Source organism: Schistocerca cancellata, chromosome 6, assembly GCF_023864275.1.
Source record: "Schistocerca cancellata isolate TAMUIC-IGC-003103 chromosome 6, iqSchCanc2.1, whole genome shotgun sequence".
Classification (NCBI taxonomy): domain Eukaryota; kingdom Metazoa; phylum Arthropoda; class Insecta; order Orthoptera; family Acrididae; genus Schistocerca; species Schistocerca cancellata.
The window spans coordinates 409,243,635-409,264,935 of NC_064631.1; the positions used below are offsets into that span (position 1 = coordinate 409,243,635).

Here is a 21,301-nt window from a genome sequence, read left to right on the forward strand (position 1 = left end):
CGACCTAGGTGAAGATCAGTTTGGATTCCGTAGAAATACTCGAACACGTGAGGCAATACTGTCCTTACGACTTATCTTAGAAGAAAGATTAAGGAAAGGCAAACCTACGTTTCTAGCATTTGTAGACTTAGAGAAAGCTTTTGACAATGTTGACTGGAATACTCTCTTTCAAATTCTAAAGGTGGCAGGGGTAAAATACAGGGAGCGAAAGGCTATTTACAATTTGTACAGAAACCAGATGGCAGTTTTAAGAGTCGAGGGACATGAAAGGGAAGCAGTGGTTGGGAAGGGAGTAAGACAGGGTTGTAGCCTCTCTCCGATGTTATTCAATCTGTATATTGAGGAAGCAGTAAAGGAAACAAAAGAAAAATTCGGGGTAGGCATTGAAATCCATGGAGAAGAAATAAAAACTTTGAGGTTCGCCGATGACATTGTAATTCTGACAGAGACAGCAAAGGACTTGGACGAGCAGTTGAACGGAATGGATGGTATCTTGAAGGGAGGATATACGATGAACATCAACAAAAACAAAACGAGAATAATGGAATGTAGTCGAATTAAATCGGGTGATGTTGAGGGTATTAGATTAGGAAATGAGACACTTAAAGTAGTAAAGGAGTTTTGCTATTTGGGGAGCAAAATAACTGATGATGGTCGAAGTAGAGAGGATATAAAATGTAGACTGGCAATGCCAAGGAAAGCGTTTCTGAAGAAGAGAAATTTGTTAACATCGAGTATAGATTTAAGTGTCAGGAAGTCATTTCTGAAAGTATTTGTATGGAGTGTAGCCATGTATGGAAGTGAAACATGGACGGTAAATAGTTTGGACAAGAAGAGAATAGAAGCTTTCGAAATGTGGTGCTACAGAAGAATGCTGAAGATTAGATGGGTAGATCACATAACTAATGAGGAAGTATTGAATAGGATTGGGGAGAAGAGAAGTTTGTGGCACAACTTGACTAAAAGAAGGGATCGGTTGGTAGGACATGTTCTGAGGCATCAAGGGATCACAAATTTAGTATTGGAGGGCAGCGTGGAGGGTAAAAATCGTAGGGGGAGACCAAGAGATGAATACGCTAAGCAGATTCAGAAGGATGTAGGTTGCAGTAGGTACTGGGAGATGAAGAAGTTTGCACAGGATAGAGTAGCATGGAGAGCTGCATCAAACCAGTCTCAGGACTGAAGACCACAACAACAAACAACAAATTACGTAAACTACATAAAAATTACGTGGTATTTAATACATACATTTTTTCAGGTAACAAAACGGCATATCATTTTACTTCACTATTTCGATAAACAGCAGAAGAAATACTTGTAAAAAGGCAAGATTTTTTGTCATTACATATGCAAAGGACGTCGGCACGGCACACAGGATTGGCCATTTTCCGTCTTCTTCTGATCCAAGGTAAAAGAGCATGTTCATTGTTGTGAAGGCAGACCGACTTACAACCGAATGAAGCCCGCGCTTCGTGATCGAGTGTATGGTCTCACATTTTGTATAAAGAATATGATAACTCCTACAATATTATTTCAGTGGCACAGGGTGGCGCACGAAAAATCGGCCCCGAGTACTAGACTGCTCATTGTCGCTTACCAATCGTCATCTATTGTTTTAAAGTTGTTTGCTTTAGCTTATTTGTTATTTCTTCACTGCCAAATTATTACATGTTTATCTATTCTGCACGTAGCGGTGAAAAAATAGTGCGTAATTGGCGAGCAGTCTGTACTCGGGGCCGGTTTTTTGTGCGCCACCTTATATTGTTTCACTACGATCAGACATATAACGATACAGTTCGCTAGACGAGATGTTTTGCAGAATCATGAAAGTTACAAGTGTGTCAGAATTCTATTATGAATAAAAACACTGTACTCCCGGAGGAAAGCAAGTCCCCCTCTTGGCGCCTTCCATCTTCAGTCATCTATGCTACTAATTTCCAGTTTTTGATAACAACCATGTACCAAGAACAATGAACGGTGAACGACTAAAAATGAAGAGCTCCCAAAAAAAGAGCGATCACCAGTGAACTAGTTCCCACGGATGAACGACTTTGCCCATCTCTACTTCAGAAGTCGAATTATTGCATTCACATTCAAACGGGAGGCGGGATGCTACTTTTCACTGTACTACCCTGTATGATTTGGACGTATGCAACCAAGGCACGATCAGTAATGGTTTACAGCCTTAACGGCCCTTTTAATATTGATTAATTTTGTTTATTATCCTATTTACTCTTCAGAAATTGTTTCAATAGCACCTGAAGATGAAATTAAAGTCCTGAAACTCGTGTAGAGCACATAGCTTTATCCAAATAAAGGCACTTTGAAATTTCAATTGCAGCGGATTTTATTCACCATGAACAGTCTAAATAACATATTTCCTGGAACACTGTTGTACGAAAACAGCGCTCGCAGGTGTATCAATAAAATTTGCTAAAAACTGTTTTGATCGCATAGATATTTAATTTAAACTGGTGACCAATTTCTATCTATTGCACTTTGATCATCTTCAGACCTTTTACTTCATGATGGTGAGGCTGCTCTAGAGGGATATAATCGACTGCAGACGGCAAATTTTATTAGTCTAAATAAACGTTGTGGATGTTCCACTAAGAATTTATTACGTACATTATTGTTTCGCAGGCTTGAAAAGCTGACACGGATTTATTTTCCAAAACCGTTTGCCACTTCAAAGTGTGGCCTGGGAGTGAGTGGTTGTGTTTGGTGGTGTTGTGCAGGCACTATGAGCAGCGGGCTGTTCTGCCTGTGCTTCGGCAAGCCGCGCTTCTCGGTGCGCGACGACCCGCAGGCGCGCGTCGGCGCCTGCTGCGTGGACCTGGTGATCGCCGTGGGCCAGCTCTTCACCGTCGTCTTCTGCCTCGTCGGCTGGGGCTGGAGCATCTGGTGGGGGCTCATCATGCTGCGCCTCGCACGTGAGTCAGCTCCTCTGTCTCCCTTCTCGCCGTAGCACTGCGCGACCATACAGCCTCTACGTAGATGGTAGAGATTCCTACGTACCGGGTGATCAAAAAGTCAGTATAAATTTGAAAACTTAATAAACCACGGAATAATGTAGATAGAGGTAAAAATTGACACACATGCTTGGAATGACATGGGGTTTTATTAGAACCAAAAAAAAAAGTTATCGGGCCTTTTTTCTTCGAGGAAATGCGTGATTGCGTGATACTGGTTTTGTAACTGCTACCGTGACGGGTGAGAGGTACGCCGATATGTTACAGAATCGCATCATCCCCAGCCTGGCTGATAAACACCTGCTGGAATGTACGATGTTTATGCAGGATGGCGCTCCACCCCATATTGCTAGACGCGTAAAAGATCTCTTGCGCGCGTCTACATCTACATCTACATCTACATCCATACTCCGCAAGCCACCTGACATTGTGTGGCGGAGGGTACCTTGAGTACCTCTATCGGTTCTACCTTCTATTCCAGTCTCGTATTGTTCGTGGAAAGAAGGATTGTCGGTATGCTTCTGTGCGGGCTCTAATCTCTCTGATTTTATCATCACGGTCTCTTCGCGAGATATACGTTGGAGAGAACAATATACTGCTTAACTCTTTGGTGAAGGTATGTTCTCGAAACTTCAACAAAAGCCCGTACCGAGCTACTGAGCGTCTCTCCTGCAGACTCTTCCACTGGAGTGTATCTATCCTCTCCGTAACGCTTTCGCGATTACTGAATAATCCTGTAACGAAGCGCGCTGCTCTCCGTTTGATCTTCTGTATCTCTTCTATCAACCCTATCTGGTACGGATCCCACACTGCTTAGCAGTATTCAAGCAGTGGGCGAACAACCGTACTGTAACCTACTTCCTTTGTTTTCGGATTGCATTTCCTTAGGATTCTTCCAATGAATCTCAGTCTGGCATCTGCTTTACCGACGATCAACTTTATATGATCATTCCATTTTAAATCACTCCTAATGCGTACTCCCAGATAATTTATGGAATTAACTGCTTCAAATTGCTGACCTGCTATATTGTAGCTAAATGATAAGGGATCTATCTTTCTATGTATTCGCTGCACATTACACTTGTCTACATTGAGATTCAATTGCCATTCCCTGCACCATGCGTCAATTCGCTGCAGATCCTCCTGCATTTCAGTACAATTTTCCAATGTTACAACCTCTCGATATACCACAGCATCATCCGCAAAAAGCCTCAGTGAACTTCCGATGTCATCCACAAGGCCATTTATGTGTATTGTGAATAGCAACGGTCCTACGATACTCCCCTGCGGCACTCCTGAAATCACTCTTACTTCGGAAGACTTCTCTCCATTGAGAATGACATGCTGCGTTCTGTTATCTAGGAACTCTTCAATCCAATCACACAATTGGTCCGATAGTCCATATGCTCTTACTTTGTTCATCAAACGACTGTGGGGAACTGTATCGAACGCCTTGCGGAAGTCAAGAAACACGGCATCTACCTGTGAACCCGTGTCAATGGCCCTCTTGAGTCTCGTGGACGAATAGCGCGAGCTGGGTTTCACACGATCGTCTTTTTCGAAAGCCATGCTGATTCCTACAGAATTTGGTGATGATCGTGTGCTCAGCCGCCACTTTCGTCATGCTTGGCCTCCCAGGTCCCCAGACCTCAGTCCGTGCGATTATTGGTTTTGTGGTTACCTGAAGTCGCAAGTGTATCGTGATCGACCGACATCTTTAGGGATGCTGAAAGACAACATCCGACGCCAGTGCCTCACCTTAACTCCGGACATGCTTTACAGTGCTGTTCACAACATTATTCCTCGACTACAGCTATTGTTGAGGAATGATTGTGGACATATTGAGCATTTGCTGTAAAGAACATCATCTTTGCTTTGTCTTACTTTGTTATGCTCATTATTGCTATTCTGATCAGATGAAGCGCCATCTGGCGGATATTTTTTTGAACTTTAGTATTTTTTTGGTTCTAATAAAACCCTATGTCATTCCAAGCATGTGTGTCAATTTGTACCTCTCTATTTACATTATTCCGTGATTTATTCAGTTTTCAAATTTATACTGCCTTTTTTATTACCCAGTACACTAAGATGGCAGAAGTCATGGGCTAGCGATATGTACATAAACAGATGGCGGTAGTGTAAAAGGGCGGTACAATGGTGGAGATGTCATTTGTACTCAGGTGATTCGTATGAAGGGTACTTTCCGACCTGATTACGGCCGCAGGACGGAAATTTGCAGACTGTGAACATGGAATGGGTTGGGTTGTTTGGGTAAGAAGACCAGACAGCGAGGTGATCGGTCTCATCGGATTAGGGAAGGATGGGGAAGGAAGTCGGCCGTGCCTTTCAAAGGAACCATCCCGGCATTTGCCTGGAGAGATTTAGGGAAATCACGGAAAACCTAAATCAGGATGGCCAGACGTGGGATTGAACCGTCGTCCTAACCACTCGGTGAACGTGGAATGGTAGTTGGAACCAGACGCGTGGGACATTGCATTTCGGAAATCGTTAGAGAATTCAATATTCCGGTATCCAAAGAGTCAAGGATGTGGAGAATACCAAATTTCGGGCATTACCTCTCCCCAAGGACAACGGAGTGGCCGACGACCTTCACTTAACAACGACTTTTCCATAGTTGGGACAGTGTGGCAGAATTCGGCGTTAACGGGCTGTGGCAGCAGACGACCGACGTGAGTGCCTTTTCTAAGAGCACGACATCGCGTGCAGCACCTCTCCTCGGTTTGTAACCATATCGATTGGACCTCAGACGACTGGAAAATCGTGGCCTGGTCAGATGAGTCCCGATTTCAGTTGCTAAGAGCTGATGGTAGATTTCGAGTATGGCGCAGAGCCCACAAAGCACTGTGCAAGCTGGTGGTGGCTCCATAATGGTGTGGGCTGTGTTTACAACGAATATGGACTGGGTCCTCTGGTCCAATTGAATTATTTGGAGACTATTTGCAGCCATTCATGGGCTTCATCTTCCCAAACAACGACGGAATTTTTATGGATGACAGTGCACCATGTCACCGAGCCACAATTGCTCGTGATTGACTTGAAGAACATTCTGGGCAATTCGAGCAAATTATTTGGCCACTCAGATCGCCTGACATGAATTTCATCGAACACTTATGGGACATAATTGAGAGGTCAGTTCGTGCACAAAATCCTGCAAAGGCAGCACTCTCACAATTCTGGACGTCATAGCGGCAGCACGCCTCAATATTTTTGCAGGGGACTTCCAAAGACTTGTTGAGTCCGCGCCACGTCGAGCTGCTGCGCTAAGCCGGGCAAAAGGACGCCCGACGCGATATTAGGAGGTGTCCCATGACTTTTCGCGCCTCATTGTAGTGCAGTAATGGACTCGCCAGGGTAGCCGAGAGCACTAACGCGCTGCTTCCTGGAATCGGGTAGGCGCGCCGGCCCCGGATCGAATCCGCCCGGCGGATTAACGACAAGGGCCGATGTGCCGGCCAGCCTGGATATGGTTTTAGGCGGTTTACCACGTCCCGCTAGGTGAATACCGGGCTGGTCCCCATGTTCCGCCTCAGTTACACGGCTCACAGACATCTGAACACATTCACACTATTCCATGGATTCCACTCGACGCAGACAGTTGGGGTACATTATTTCCGTCCCGGGGGGTACGGGGTGGCGGCAGGAAGGGCATCCGGCCACCCCTTACTCATTAACCTGCCAAATCCGATTAACGATGGCTGACCCTGCGTAACTGCGGAACAAGGCTCAAGCGATAGATTGTAGTACAGTAATGGATTACATTTGGAGATTTTGAATGAGCTGTAGCCATTTTGGTTTTCGGATGTTCATCTGTACCATTATTTTCCACCGTGTCAGCCGGCCCCTCCTATCATGCCTTCGCTAGCTAAAATGAACGACTTATGGGCATAAACTACGTATAACACTTAATTTACCGCTCTTCCAGGTCGATCAAGCAACACATCGACTTTGTACTTCAATGTCCTACAAGCCTACCCTTTTAATGGCGTGGTACCTCTGGTAACAGGTTATACGTCTACATGCATACTCTGCAAACCAACGCAAAGTGCATAGTATAGGTTTCTTTCCATAGTACCACATATTAAAATTTCTTCCCGTGCCAGCCGCGTGTACAGTGCTGGAAGAACGATCGCTTCAATCAGACCTGTTCAGCGATCAGCTTGTGCAAGCTGGCTCGCACTGATGCCTCATCATTGAGCAACCGAGCGGCTCACGGCGAGTAATGGAAGAGGAAGGGGAGAGTTGGGGAGGATGAACCTGAACAGTGCAGCTCGGCGAAAGGAATTGTTGTCAACGAGTCTCTTCTAAGGCCGCGAAAAGTTCCATAGAGATGTGTCGCTTCTCCGTGGTTATTTAATACCTTCCGTGGCAAATTTATTTCCTAAATATTAGATTAGATTAGATTAACTTTCATTCCAATTGATTCGTAGTGAGGAGGTCCTCCAGGACGTAGAACATGTCAGAAAAACAATAATACATGACATATATTTACAACTTAAACAAATAAGCTAATGTACCATTCCACAGGTCCCAAGTGGCATGGTCGTCATTTTTTAATGAACGCTGTATGAAAGATTGATTTTACAAATACTAATGCACTGAACTTAAAATAAAAAAAGTATTTTATTTATTTATAAGGTAATTGTACTTACACACACACAAACACACACACACACACACACACACACACACACACACACACTTATTTACAATGAACGCATTACTGCACTCAAATTGTGCAGAAGTTATATTGTATATATAAATTAGTTGGTTCAACTGAGAAATTCATCAATGGAGTAGAAGGAGTTGGCCATTAATAAATCCTTTAGGCTTCTCTTAAACTGAATTTCATTGGTTGTTAAGCTTTTTATGGCTGCTGGCAAGTTATTGAAAATGTATGTTCCTGAATAATGCACACCTTTTTGTACAAGACTATGTGACTTTAAATCCTTGTGAAGATTATTCTTATTTCTAGTATTGATTCCATGAATTGAGCTGTAGATCTGAAAAACTGACATATTTTAATGACAAATTTCATTAAGGAATAAATATATTGGGAAGCAGTAGTTAGTATCCCTAGTTCCCTAAACAGGCTTCTGCAGGATGTTCTTGAGTTCACATCACATATAATTCTTACTGCACGTTTTTGTGCCCAGAAAACTTTAGCTTGGCTTGATGAATTGCCCCAGAAAATAGTCCCATATGACATTATGGAATGAAAGTAAGCATAGTATGCCAGCTTTTTCATTTTTATATCCCCTATGTCTGACACAATTCGCATTGCAAATAGAGATTTGTTAAGACGCTTCAGCAGTTCTGTGGTGTGCTCCTCCCAGTTGAATTTATTACCAAGCTGTAATCCCAAGAATTTAACTCTGTCCACTTCTTCTATCTGCTTGTCATCGTATGTTAGGTATATACTCGTGGGACACCCCTTACAAGTTCTGAACTACATGTAGTGTGTTTTTTCAAAGTTTAGTGACAAAGAATTGGCTAAGAACCAGTGATTAATGTCCACAAATATTTTATTAGCTGACCTTTATAAGACTACACTGTTGCATTGACGAGAAATGACAATGAAATTAAACTTACAATTGTATTAATTAATGAAGGAAGGAACATGGTGCAGTGAAGTAAAAAAAAACATTTTATTTGTTACGATTGGTGTAGCCTAATGATGGATATCGTTTCCGGACGAAGCTTAAATTGATATCAATATGTATTTTGTGACTATTTTATTCGCACACAGGACACTGCATGTCAATGAATACTAGTTATTTTGCTTCTCACTAAAATATCAACGTCGTTGTCACTTTCTGAGCACTGCTAATTCGACGATAAGCGTTTAAATTGAAGACTTTCAGTCAACTTCTGTGGATAGATTTCGTTCCCTTCATTGTGGAAAAAAGTTGCCCGCGCGAATATTTAGGTCCAAACATCGACGTGATTGTAGCTGCAAACTTATGAAGTTGTGGAAATTTATGTTGAAGAAATTTTTATACAAGTCTACAATTCTAATGGAACCTATCATTCAAATGCCTGTCACACTGCAAGTCTATCAGTTGTAGCTTTAGCTAGACACACCAACGGTGTTGCCGCAGTGATCACACCGGTTTCCGTCAGATCACCGAAGTTCAGTACTGTCGGACTTGGCTAATACTTGGATAGGTGACCGTCCAGGCCTGCTGAGCGCTGTCGGCAAGCGAGGTGGACTCAGCGCTTATCCAGTGACGACTATCAGCTGAGGACAACACGGCGGTGGGTCGGTACTGTTGGACCTTCCGGGGCCTGTTCGGATGGCGCTTTTAGCTACTAGCTGGGCATCCTTTGCTGGTGTGTTATAAATTGATACTGGTGTGTCTGACGTCGCACTAAAGTTATAAACCCGGCCATAGTGCTGATGTCCGTTGATTTTAAAAGTGCTACTCCCAACTTGAAGTATTGTACTATTATTTTTACACGCTTGCATTTAAAACTACGGCGAAGTCAACATATTGCCATTCCTCTAAAGACAGTGTACAGTTTCCACATCCCCTGCGCTACGTGATGTCTGACAGCCGCACTTCACCGCGAGCGCTCACTGACCAGGCGGCGAGCGAGCATGAGTGATAAGGCTTGTGTAGCCTCCTCCTGAAAAGGCCTGACTTAAATGCCTCTGGACTCGCTGTAGCTAGTCTAATCTTGCCTTCGCAGTCACTACGGGAGTGATAGGTAAAGGCTCTGATTCCTCACTTAATACTGATTCTTGAAACGTAATAAGTAGGCTTTCGCGGTATAGTTGGCGCCTACCTTGAGCCTTCTGCTAGTTAAAAGTTTTTCGCATTTCTGTAACGCTTTCTCGTGGATCAAATAAACCTGTGAAGATTCGTGCCGTCCTTCTTTCTTCACATGCAGTGTTTTGTGATCCCATGTTAATCTTATTCGGCATGGATCCCACACACTTGAGTAGTATTCTAAGATGGAACAAACAAGTAATTTACAACCAATCTCTTTTGTAGTGACCGATGACCTTGCTGTCTGGTCTCCTTCCCCAAAAACAACCAAACCTCTTTTGTAGTCTGACCGCACTTTCCCAGTGTCCTGCCAATGAACCGAAGTTTGCCACCTGCTTTACCTACGAGTCAGGCTACAAGACATTCCATTTCGTATCTCCATAAACCGATACAATTGCAATTTGGAAGAACGCTTGCAAGCGTATGATGAAGATGTGACTGTTACGGTGACAGATATCGATTTTGTTTACGTCGATGACAACTACAAGAGATGAATGGCATGGATTTCGTGTATACCCTGCCAAGCGATCTCCATTTCAAATTATCAATGTTTCAAATGATTTGCTTTTTTAAATTAAATCATGGGGCTAGAAAGGTGAGTACTGCAGGCAGTCTCTGTTTTTGTAGTCTTCCGTTAGGATTTTGGGGACACGCCAAGCATAAAATTTGCCGTAACCAAGCTTCTCTGTCACAATTTCATGCACCAATCTCCATGAAATTTGGGGAAAATGTTACGAAAGTTTCGTAATCCTGAAACTAAGATTTTCACGAATTTTGTCGTTGATTTTCATCACCAGTTTGTCAGGCACAAGGCTAGGCCTACCACTGCGATCCTCAACGTGAACACTGGTACGGCCATTTTTAAAACAAGTGCAAATGGTTCAAATGACTCTGAGCACTGTGGGACTTAACATCTGAGGTCATCAGTCCCCTAGAACTAAGAACTACTTAAACCTAAGTAACCTAAGTACATCACCCACATCCATCCCCGTGGCAGGATTCGAACCTGCGACCGTAGCAGTGGCACGGTTCCGGACTGAAGCGCCTAGAACCGCTCGGCCATCGCGGCCGGCAAAACAAGTGCACCATTGCCTCACTCGGCTTTTACTCATTATTCCTTTTCCGTACTCATTACAAAGGTCGCGATAATAATCAGTTGGTATGCAGTTTTTTGTCAATAAAAATCTAATCACAGAACGCAAATCGTAAGTGTCGGGATTTTCTATTGAAGCGCACATTCTGACACGTCACAGAAAGGAAAGAAGAAGAGAGACAGACCACACGCTACCACCGCTGGATGCATACTGAATGTAGGGGCGTTATGGCACCAAGATGGCGAATGTAGTCCCGCCCACCCCCGCAAGAGACCGAGACGTCTGTTACCTTCTGGATAGACCTAGTATTTACGTTCACCTGAAAAACCGTAAATATTCTGAGCCTATGCGTCGAAAGAGGAAAACTGAGGAACAATTGACAATTATGTTTTCCATATTTACGTTCTTTTAAAAGTTATTTACACTAACTGAATGCATTAAACTAAGTCCACACCAGACGAAAGAAACAATAGACCTATACTAAAAAATCTGTTTTGGACACCTTAATAGTGAAAATACAGAAAGCAGTTTGTCGTGCGGGATTGGGGAGCGGGGATGACTCGTCAAAGGAATTCACGCTTGCGCGCTCATTATATATATATAATGTCGTGTTTTCATGAAGTTTTCTTTCAAGAAAATGATTTAAAAGTCGGCCTTACGTAGAAGTATTTCAACACTAAAATTTTATTTATATAGCGTTTGTATACATACTATATACTATTGTACATCTTTTTTATATGAGTTAAAGCGGCTTCAAGGCGCGGTGTACAACGCGAATGAGAGTGAATTCCTTTGACGAGTCATCCCCGCTGCCCAATTCCGCACGACAAACTGCTTTCTGTATTTTCACTATTAATGTGTCCAAAACAGATTTTTTTAGTATATTCCTTTCCCCAAGAGCGAGGGCGTGTCGCGGCCCCAGATTGTTCCAGCGCATGGGCACCGTGGGAAAAGGTAGTGTCTGCAAAGAGGAGAATGCGAAGTAGGAGGCGAAAAAAAAATTCAAAAAGTTAAAAATGGGTATCATAGACTAAGAATAGTTTGTAGAAAAGCGCTAGGCAAAACCGCGCAACACTACCCTGAAGACAGGGCGTTTCCTCTTTTGTAGGCTCAACTGACTTCGCCACGCTCTCTCATAACAGCCGACGGGTGAGTCATTAGACAGAAATTTATTTTCTAGCTGTTGTGGCCATATAAATAATATCACATTCTAAGGTTTTGCTCGTTGCCTTTTGTCAGCCGCCGGCCGGTGTGGCCGAGCGGTTCTAGGCGCTTCAGTCTGGCGCCGCGCGACCGCTACGGTCACAGGTTCGAATCCTGCCTCGGGCACGGATGTTTGTGATGTCCCTAGGTTAGTTCGATTTAAGTAGTTCTAAGTTCTAGGGGACTGATGACCTGAGATGTTAAGTCCCATAGTGCTCAGAGCCATTTTTTTTGTCAGCCTGCAGAGGTCTCCCACAGACATACAGTATAGAGAGACATTTCCTTATCTGTTCCAGAATTCTTTCTGTGAATAGGAAAGAGAAGGTAACACTGTAGTTAAATGCCCCATATATTTAACCTCGCTGATGTTACAGAACGCCCCAACTATTTTTGCGAGAAGGCACCCTACACACTCATTTTGCAGGATTCCTTTGTTTCCCTCCCCTGACCCCATAAATGAATAATACATCAGCTTCACCCTGCAGCAGGGTGTGCCACTGTTCTAAACGTACTGGCGAATTAAAACTCTGTGCCGGACCGGGACTCGAACTTGGGACTTTTGCCTTTCTTCCGGAAGTGCTAGACGCATAAGGAATGCAGGAGAACTTCTGTGAAGTTTGGAATGCAGGAGATGAGGCAATGGCGGAAGTGAACTTTAATTGGTTGTGAGGCGTGCTTGGATAGCTCAGTTAGTAGAGCACTTGTCCATGAAACGCGCAGATCCTAGGTTCGAGTCTGGTCTGGCACACTGATTACACTTGCTTGTAAGTTTCAATGTATTAGTTTAATTCACCACTTTCGTCGAGCAATTCTTCGTTATTCGAATGCGTTCTTCCACATTTTGGACCCAATCAGCTTTTAGTGTATAAAATACAATTCTCGGTCTATGAGATGGCTCACGTGGGCTAGGTGGAAAACACAGTACCACCTGATCTCAGATTTCTCAGCTTGCAGCCTTGTTCGTTAGTAATTTTGCACAAAATTTCGACAATTTCAGTAGCTGTTTTGAACGCAGATCTCGATTGCTGTCTGTCCAACAAGCTTTCTTGGCATCCAGAAAAAAAAACATTCCGAGTCTCTGCTCGGCACAACTGAAAAAAGACACCTATGGAAATTACCAAAATGTTGCCATTTTATACAACATTCACCCTGCTTCAAAGTTGGAAAGCTGAAGATTGTAACTTTCGCTGATAAAGCACCATCTATAGCTCTTGTTTTGCCTCGATACACATAAACAACATACTAGCTCAAGTCAACGATTCCAGCAGCATATCTTTTCCGTAATAGCTTCAGTATAGCGACTAACTGCAATATATTATGCCCTTAATCTTGCGTTACATTTTATCACCATATGAAATTGTCAAATGATGTATACTCTGGAATACTAATTTGTGAAACAGGAATCATTTCCTTTAACTATAACCGCCGCTACATAATAATAATAATACATTATTATTATTATTATTATTATTATAAACAATAGTTTCTCGTTAATATGGAAGAGATGGCTATATTGTATCGGCTCCAAATTCGTACCAGTACTGTAAAATATATACCTCTTGTACAATACGACTTTTAGAGAGATCAGCATGAACTACATATGCTTCTTGGAGCCATACTGTCAGCTATAAGTTCTGTGTGTTGAGGAACAGAACGTCTAACGACAATGTTGCTTTTGCTATTTTTTTATCTAACTTTTTGGTTACATGGCGAAGAGAATTACTGTTATAAGGTAACTGCCAACATAGTGTTTTATTTGTGGATGACCAAACATGAAATAACATTAGCTTTGAGACAATCACGAATCTGTATTCAGGTCTGCATGGCAAGCAACAAAGTGGGCTGAAAGTGTCCATCCAAGAAAAACTAACGGAAACAAAGGAAAAAGAAATATAGGAGTATAGCTCCACCAGTCAAAAGGAAGTGTTTTGGAGAGACTGCGCGGAGGCCACCACAATTATTCATCAGTCAACTAGAGAATTGGAATAGCAAATTGTGCGAAGAAGAATGAATGGAAGAAATGGTCACTGCATGATATATAAAATGTGGATTCGCGCGAGGTGTGCAGAGGTGGGAAAAAGTTGTATTGCAGTGCCTGTAAATAGTGATGTAAGAACTAAAATGTGGAACATTTCCTTAAATGTAGTCTAAGAGATATCTTTCAGCTCAGGAACATTAACTGTAAGGGTGTTACAATGTATGCATCAATTTGAACCACTTCTAAACGTTTAGAAAATTGTGTTTAATGTGTTTACTTTCATCAAATTTCCGTTCTTTGAATCAGATACCACGAAAAACATCCTGTCGCTGAAACTGCTGCGTAGCGAACATAATAGCGAGCATTACTGGTGCCCGAGGTACAACACTTAATTGGCGCACCCTGTACCCGCCCTCGACCCCTCCACGGCATCCAGGATACGACACTACACTTTATTAGCGCCCCCTCCCGCCTTGCAGAAACACACACAGTAATTTAATGTATAGCATTTACTCTAATAAAAATATATTTTCCGGGAGTTTTGTTTGCCTTGGAGACCATTTGGCGTCCCTCGGCGAACGGCGCACGGGGTATGATAGACCCCCCTGTTACTCCAATGAGTTCAAGATGACATCGTTTAAATAATAATTTACCGTTCAATATATAATAATAAATAAAATCTCAAAAGTGTTACAATTTAAGTGGGTGGGGCGGGGGAGGGGGGCACTCTCCCAGTCACTGTTCAAAATCTTTGATGGTGAGATATAGTTTATGCTCTCCCCCCCCCCCCCCCCCAAAAAAAAAAAAAAAAAATTACTTAGACACGTATATGATATACTGGAAATATAAAATTAGTATTTTGGTTGACAGCAATTTTTGCTTGAGACTGCATCAAACCGCCTCCTTGAAGTTACTATCAGCCAATATTAAATAGGCGTACTGTATAACAGTCTCCTAGTGCGACAAATTGTGGGGAATGAGTGCCTGAAACTTTCAACAAATTGGTATTACATTGTTAACAGTTAACCTCCTGACCTGCGTATTAAAATACCGCTCAAAACAAGTTTTGTACCACACTCCTGATTTTTTTAGCTGAAATTTTGTCAGTACTCTTTTGAGCACAGGGCATTGTTACAAGGGGGTATCCGAAAAAAGCCGGAATAATGTTGCCGTGGGCAGAATAATGTTGCCGCCGAGCACGTATAAAGTCAGTTCAAATGGTTCAAATGGCTCTGAGCACTATGGGACTCAACTGCTGTGGTCATAAGTCCCCTAGAACTTAGAACTACTTAAACCTAACTAACCTAAGGACAGCACACAACACCCAGCCATCACAAGGCAGAGAAAATCCCTGACCCCGCCGGGAATCGAACCCGGGAACCCGGGCGTGAAAGTCAGTTCAGTGCCGCCTGTGTTGTCGACATGGCTAGTTCTGTCTGTCTGTCTGTCTGCAGTGATAGTTTTTGCTAGCGTTGTTTTGTTCTTGTTTCGTTTTTTATGATGACAAGTTTAAGTGAACAGCGAGCAGCTGTGAAATTTTGTTTGCTGCTTGGTAAAAATGTGGCTGAAACTGTTTTTAAGTTGATAACGGCTTACCAAGATGACGCTTTGGGAGAAACTCGAGTGTACGAGTGGTTCGCTCGATTTCAAAATGTCGATTGATGATAAACCTCGTTTCTGGACGTCTATCAACCGCCCGAATCGACGAAAATGTTGAAAAAAATTCGATGGCTTGTGCTCGCAGACCGTCGATCAAACGTCAGAGATTATTGGGTTATCTTGGAGCTCGGTGTTCGTCAAAAAAAAAACACTAGATTTGTGGCAGACAGTAGACTAGTTCTTCCACCACGACAACGCATCTGCACACACAGCCATCTCTGTTAGACAGTTTTTGGCTAAATATGGCATGGTTCCGCTGCCCCATGCACCTTACTCGCCTTATCTGGCTCCACAGGACTTTTTCTAATTTCCACACATGAAAATAGACATGACAGGACACCGATTTTACAATATTGGAGTAGTCAAGTGAAAAAAAACGAGGGAGGAGCTGTCAGCCATTTCTAAAAGTGACTAAAAAATGTTTCGAACAGTGGAAGAACCGGTGGGACAACTGTATTAGTTGTAATAGTGAGTATTTTGAAAAGAATAGGGTTCTTTTGTAAACAATTTGAAAATATATAGCTTTTAAAAAATAATTCCTGTTTTTTGGGTACCACCTCGTATGTTCAGTTTCATGAAGTTTACTTTCATTTCCGCTTCTCTTGAATCTACATCCACACATTCTTCTTTTTCAAATAATATTTTTATTAAAATACGACCCAAAGGGTTTGTAAAATAGTATCATAATAAAAATAAGTGGTTTAATTATGGTCGATTGATATAGCGGTCTACTGTAAATCAGAGAACTATTCACGAACTGTCGCCGAATGAAGTAGAACGAATTTGTTTCCGAGAAGCAGGACCTATAAAATTGCTTCCCATACGGGGGGGGGGGGGGGGGGGACGAAATGTTTAAATGTTTCTAGCCTAACAAATAAAGAATGACAGAAATTTCATAATACCAATTTATTTTTCAAAATATTACCTGTGTACACTAATGCACTTGTGGGCACGCTCAGATAACTTTTGCAAACCAATCAAATAAAAGGTCTTCAATTTCGATTCCAACCAAGCGTTCACAGCATCAATCACTGCATCGTCACTGTCAAATCGCCGTTCTTTGAGGTCTTTTCTTAGGTCTGGGAAAAAAGAAAAGTCTGTTGGAGACAAATCTAGAGAATATGGCGGATGACGTAATGATTCGAAGCCGCAGTCATGGAATTCCCAGTGTTGCGAGGGCTTTGTGCGCCGGTGCGTTGTCCTGATGCAAAAGAACGCACGCGCCAATTTCCCATGCCTTTTTTTTCATTATCTCTTCTATCAAATGGCGCAGAAGGATGCAATAGTAAGATGCGTTGATAGTTACGCCTTTTTGCAAGTAATCCACCATAATTACCCCTTCTGCATCCCAAAAGACCGATGTCATCACCTTACCGGCTGATCTTTGCACCAGGAATTTTTGAGGTACGGGGTGAAAGCTGTTTCCTTTGTTATGACTGTTGCTTTGTCTCAGAATCAATGTTGTGAACCCACGTTTCGTCTATTGTCATATACCTTGCAAGAAAATCGTCTTCATCGCTTCAAATTGGTGGACGATTTCTTCACAACACTGCGCACACTCTCGTCTCCTATCTGCGTTCAAGTCTTTCGGGACCCACTGAGATGAATTTTCTGCATTCCCAAAACATCCACAACAATGTCAAGAGGACGCCCATGGGATATCCCAAATGTGGTTTCAATGTGTTGCAACGTTGTTCGATGATCCTGTAGAATCGTATCGTGAATTGCAGCCACTCTTTCATCTGTGACTACGGTGACAGGCCTTCTGCTCCTTGGCGCATCTTCCACACGCAGTCTTCCACGTTTGAAGTCGGACACCCAGTTTTCCTCGGCTGCATACGACGGAGCACTGTCCTTAAGTGTATTCCGCATGTCCTCCGCAATTTCCTTGGGCGTCATTCCCTTCAAATGAAGATATTCAATCACAGCACGGTTCTTGCGTCTCCCGATATTCGCCATTTTGTTTACACTGCGGTGTACAACGCATCCTAGCGACAAAACTAACAAGCTGGAGACGCGAAATTTGACTTGCATGCCCACTCAGGGTCTTCATAAAAGTAGGTGGTGGTGTTTGTGCGAACGTTACGGTAAATATCTCGGGCTCTCTTCGACCGCTCCTCGTATTTACGACTTCCTCTTTCTGGAATAACATAGCACCTGCGAAACACAAATTCCAGCGCGATCGTTAGTCTATACGTGTATGGTTAAAGGTTTTGCTGGAAGACGTATGTTTAATGCTTACTCGTTAGCCTGTACGAATCTGATCAATCGCTGTGTGTGTTGCAGGAAAGAACCGGCGGTTAGAGGCTCAGGCGGTGCAGCAGGAGCAAGGAGCAGCGAACGTGGCGCCAGCTGCCGCTGTGGCGGCGGCGGCCGCGGCCGCTCGTCAAAACCACGACGTGGAGCGCGCTCGGCGCTAGCCACCCGATTCTGCCTCACGTCACTTCGCAAACACTCAGACATTATTTTTGTACTACAGAATTACTATAAAAGTAGCAACACGCACAACGACAAATTTTGTAACCACACAAATTCATTTGAAAATATGTGTACGCAATTGCTCTAATAAACATTTTGAATAATTGTGTCGGCAAATAAATTAACCTGTTTATCATATAAATCATTTCTGTTGTGTCTTTCTTCAAGCTTACAAAGCTAACATTTGAATAATCTAGAGCCATCACCGCATCTCTTTTTTTGTAATTAACTCACGATCAGTTAATAACAAAAGTCATTTTGTTGCCCACTGGCAGGTTTATTCCTACATGGTGATTTCAAGCGTTACAAATCTGCTACATAATTCAATGTAGATAATTATTTTTGCTAAGATATTAGGGCTCATTTTTCACAGCATTTGTCATCTTAAAAACGTCACATTCTTGGCCTCATGGCAAAATATGTGGCAGAGACGTGATAAAAAAGGCTTCTCGTCAATCTGGAGATTTCAAATAATCTCTTTCAATCAAACAAGTTAAACTTGTAATACATTTGAAGTTATAACTCCAGACACTTAATTCATTCCCTGTAGATGGGAACCATTCATTCAATAAGATATTAAAAGCAAAAAGAATTTGTTGATTTTTGGTAACCATTGATTTCTGCCTAACGGCAACAGGAATCATTGGGACAGAAAACAAAAAACAAAAAAAAAGATGATGACGCGAAATATCGGGCATACGCTGTGATGCCAAAGCCTCTGATTTTTAGTCACACAGGACTGAAAACTCTCTGTTTCTGAGTACAGTTCATACTGATATACCTCAAGGTACTATAATGGGACATCTTTTCTGAAGAGACACATATTTTTGAAAGGAATTTATCTTAATGAAAAGTGGGATACACTAACATATCTCAACACTTGTCATGGGGGATCTTCTCTGGACACACAAATATTTTTGAATACCGGTAATGTTTTTCATAACGAAAAGCACGTTAAACTAATATATCTCACACTACTGCTCTGAAGGCCTACTCTGTGCACACAAACTCTTTTTTGAAGGTGTCAAATTTGGAACCCTGTTATTTTCTTAAACCATGCCTGCTGCAGATCCAAAGGTCTTGGGCTTGATTCCTGGTTGGTCCTAGCAAGTATTTTTTTTTCTTTTTTTATCTTTTTTTTGCCCTTGGCAATGTTTGTTAATGTGAAAAATGACAGTTTACGCTGTGGTTTTCAGCCCATATTAAACTTTATAACTGTCCTATACCTGGCTGTGTAAGTCAGTTCAAAGATCAAAGGAGGATAATGACCTACCACTTCCAGTAGAGCCATGCCTAGTAAAGCACTGTAGTGTTCAAATCAACCTTTCGGTTGATGGCAATTTATCTTAACGGAACAAGTCATCAGAAAACTCAAGCATAACACTGTATTATAGTTCTTGTCAGTGAAATTTTATTCAGTACATTTATTAATTCAGAATCCAATGTCTTTATAAAAAGTTCAGTTTTTTAATGATTGCACACTTAAAACAGCAAATTAATCAGTTTGTACATTTCTACATATAATGTACGCAGCAGTTTCACAAACACCAGTGTAAAACCAAGTTCAGAATAACTCACAAACCAAGAATTTTCATGTTCCACAATGCATGGAGGAACACTGAGGCCTCCAGGCCTGTCACAGCCACATAACAAATCCAATGAATTTTGTTCAAACAACTTACGAGAATGCAGCCGGCTTGCATCTTTGACAACTGCCAATATTTCAACAGATGAACACATGTCAAAATATCGGTGGGTGCTGCATATGCCACCCAGCTGCATTTCTGTGAGTTGTTTCAACATTTTGTATACTGGGAGAAAATAAGGTGTAAGGTTTAGTGCGGACATGAATCAGAACAACTTGTCACTCTGCAACCTAACACGAATGTGCATTCTGATCTTACCAGTTTGGCACATGGAAGTTCACTGTACTGACTCACTTTAAAATTAACTTCCATTTTTTTTTTTTTAAGATTATGTCCCTTGGCGCTCAGTGTATCGACCTGTACAGTTTTAGCCCATTACAGTCATCCATCTATGGTAAAAAGTTACAAAATATCACTAAGCAGTCCTGCTGCAATTAATCCATTTTTTCTTACCTTTAAATAAGTACTCTCATCATTTGCCATACAAGTGTTGTAATCTCATAGATATTAGCTCTTGCTACTAGGACAGTCACAAATCTTGATTTTTCTTCTGCAATCCAAAAATTGGCTTTCATAGAGAAGTGCACAACCATGGTTACCAAAAAATAATAATTTGTCTACATTACAGCTCCATATGTCACAGAGGATGTTCAGTATGAAGGAGACAGCTATTAATTAAATGAAAAGGTTATTATTTGACCAAAAGTAGAAAGCGATCCACAATGGTGAAACTACAAAACCCAATGGGGACTTGAACTACATCTCACCTACACTATGCCATTAATAGATGCAGATTTCAAATTGAGCTAATACTTCAATCTAATTTTCAAGTCATTTCAGTAAATCTTGAAATGGTGGGCAATAACAATACAAATCCAATTTGAGAGAACAGCCTCACAGTTTTGCTACTATACAATCTGCTGCACACCATAAGCCTTTTTTTTATCTTACTAATGAATATCTACTAGAGACAAATAAGAATAATGCCTTTGATACTCCACATAACAATAGACAAAAAAAATACAGGGAAATCAAATGGGAGAACATCAAATAAGGTGTCACTGAATATTAGAATTTGATTGCCTCTTATATTTGATACTTGATCTGTATAAACAGAGTGCTCGATAAACAACTTTAAAGATAGATTAACTACAATGTAAAATATTTAATTGTAAATTTCTTGATGTATTACACAACAAATCAAGATCTTTTGAACCTATGGAGCATAAAAATAATTAAATTTTGATTTATTGTGATAAATATGATATGTTATAGGACATCACAGATATCCCAATAAAGACTTTACAGCCTTGTTTGGGAGTTCTGAGTAGAGGGACAAGCTACAAACAAATGTGTGGAATTTGTATCTTCTCTCGTGTACTTAACATATTTTATCACCACATCTGTTAGTTATTTGTTTTGATGTTCACAATATCTCAGCAAAATGTCAAACATATGAAATAGTTGAAAAAAATTATGT

At 41.7% G+C, this 21,301-nt stretch overlaps 1 protein-coding gene across 1 annotated transcript in view; it reads left to right on the forward strand.

Annotated features, from left to right (window-relative positions):
* The window catches only part of LOC126191419 (protein stum), a 536,846-nt gene extending 518,601 nt beyond the window's left edge, over positions 1 to 18,245 (forward strand). The window contains exons 6-7 of the mRNA XM_049932291.1: positions 2,739 to 2,933; positions 17,984 to 18,245. Of these exons, the coding sequence (XP_049788248.1) occupies positions 2,739 to 2,933; positions 17,984 to 18,117 (329 nt within the window). The 3' untranslated portion in view covers positions 18,118 to 18,245. The remainder of the gene's footprint in view (positions 1 to 2,738; positions 2,934 to 17,983) is intronic.
* Positions 18,246 to 21,301: the final 3,056 nt, after the last annotated feature.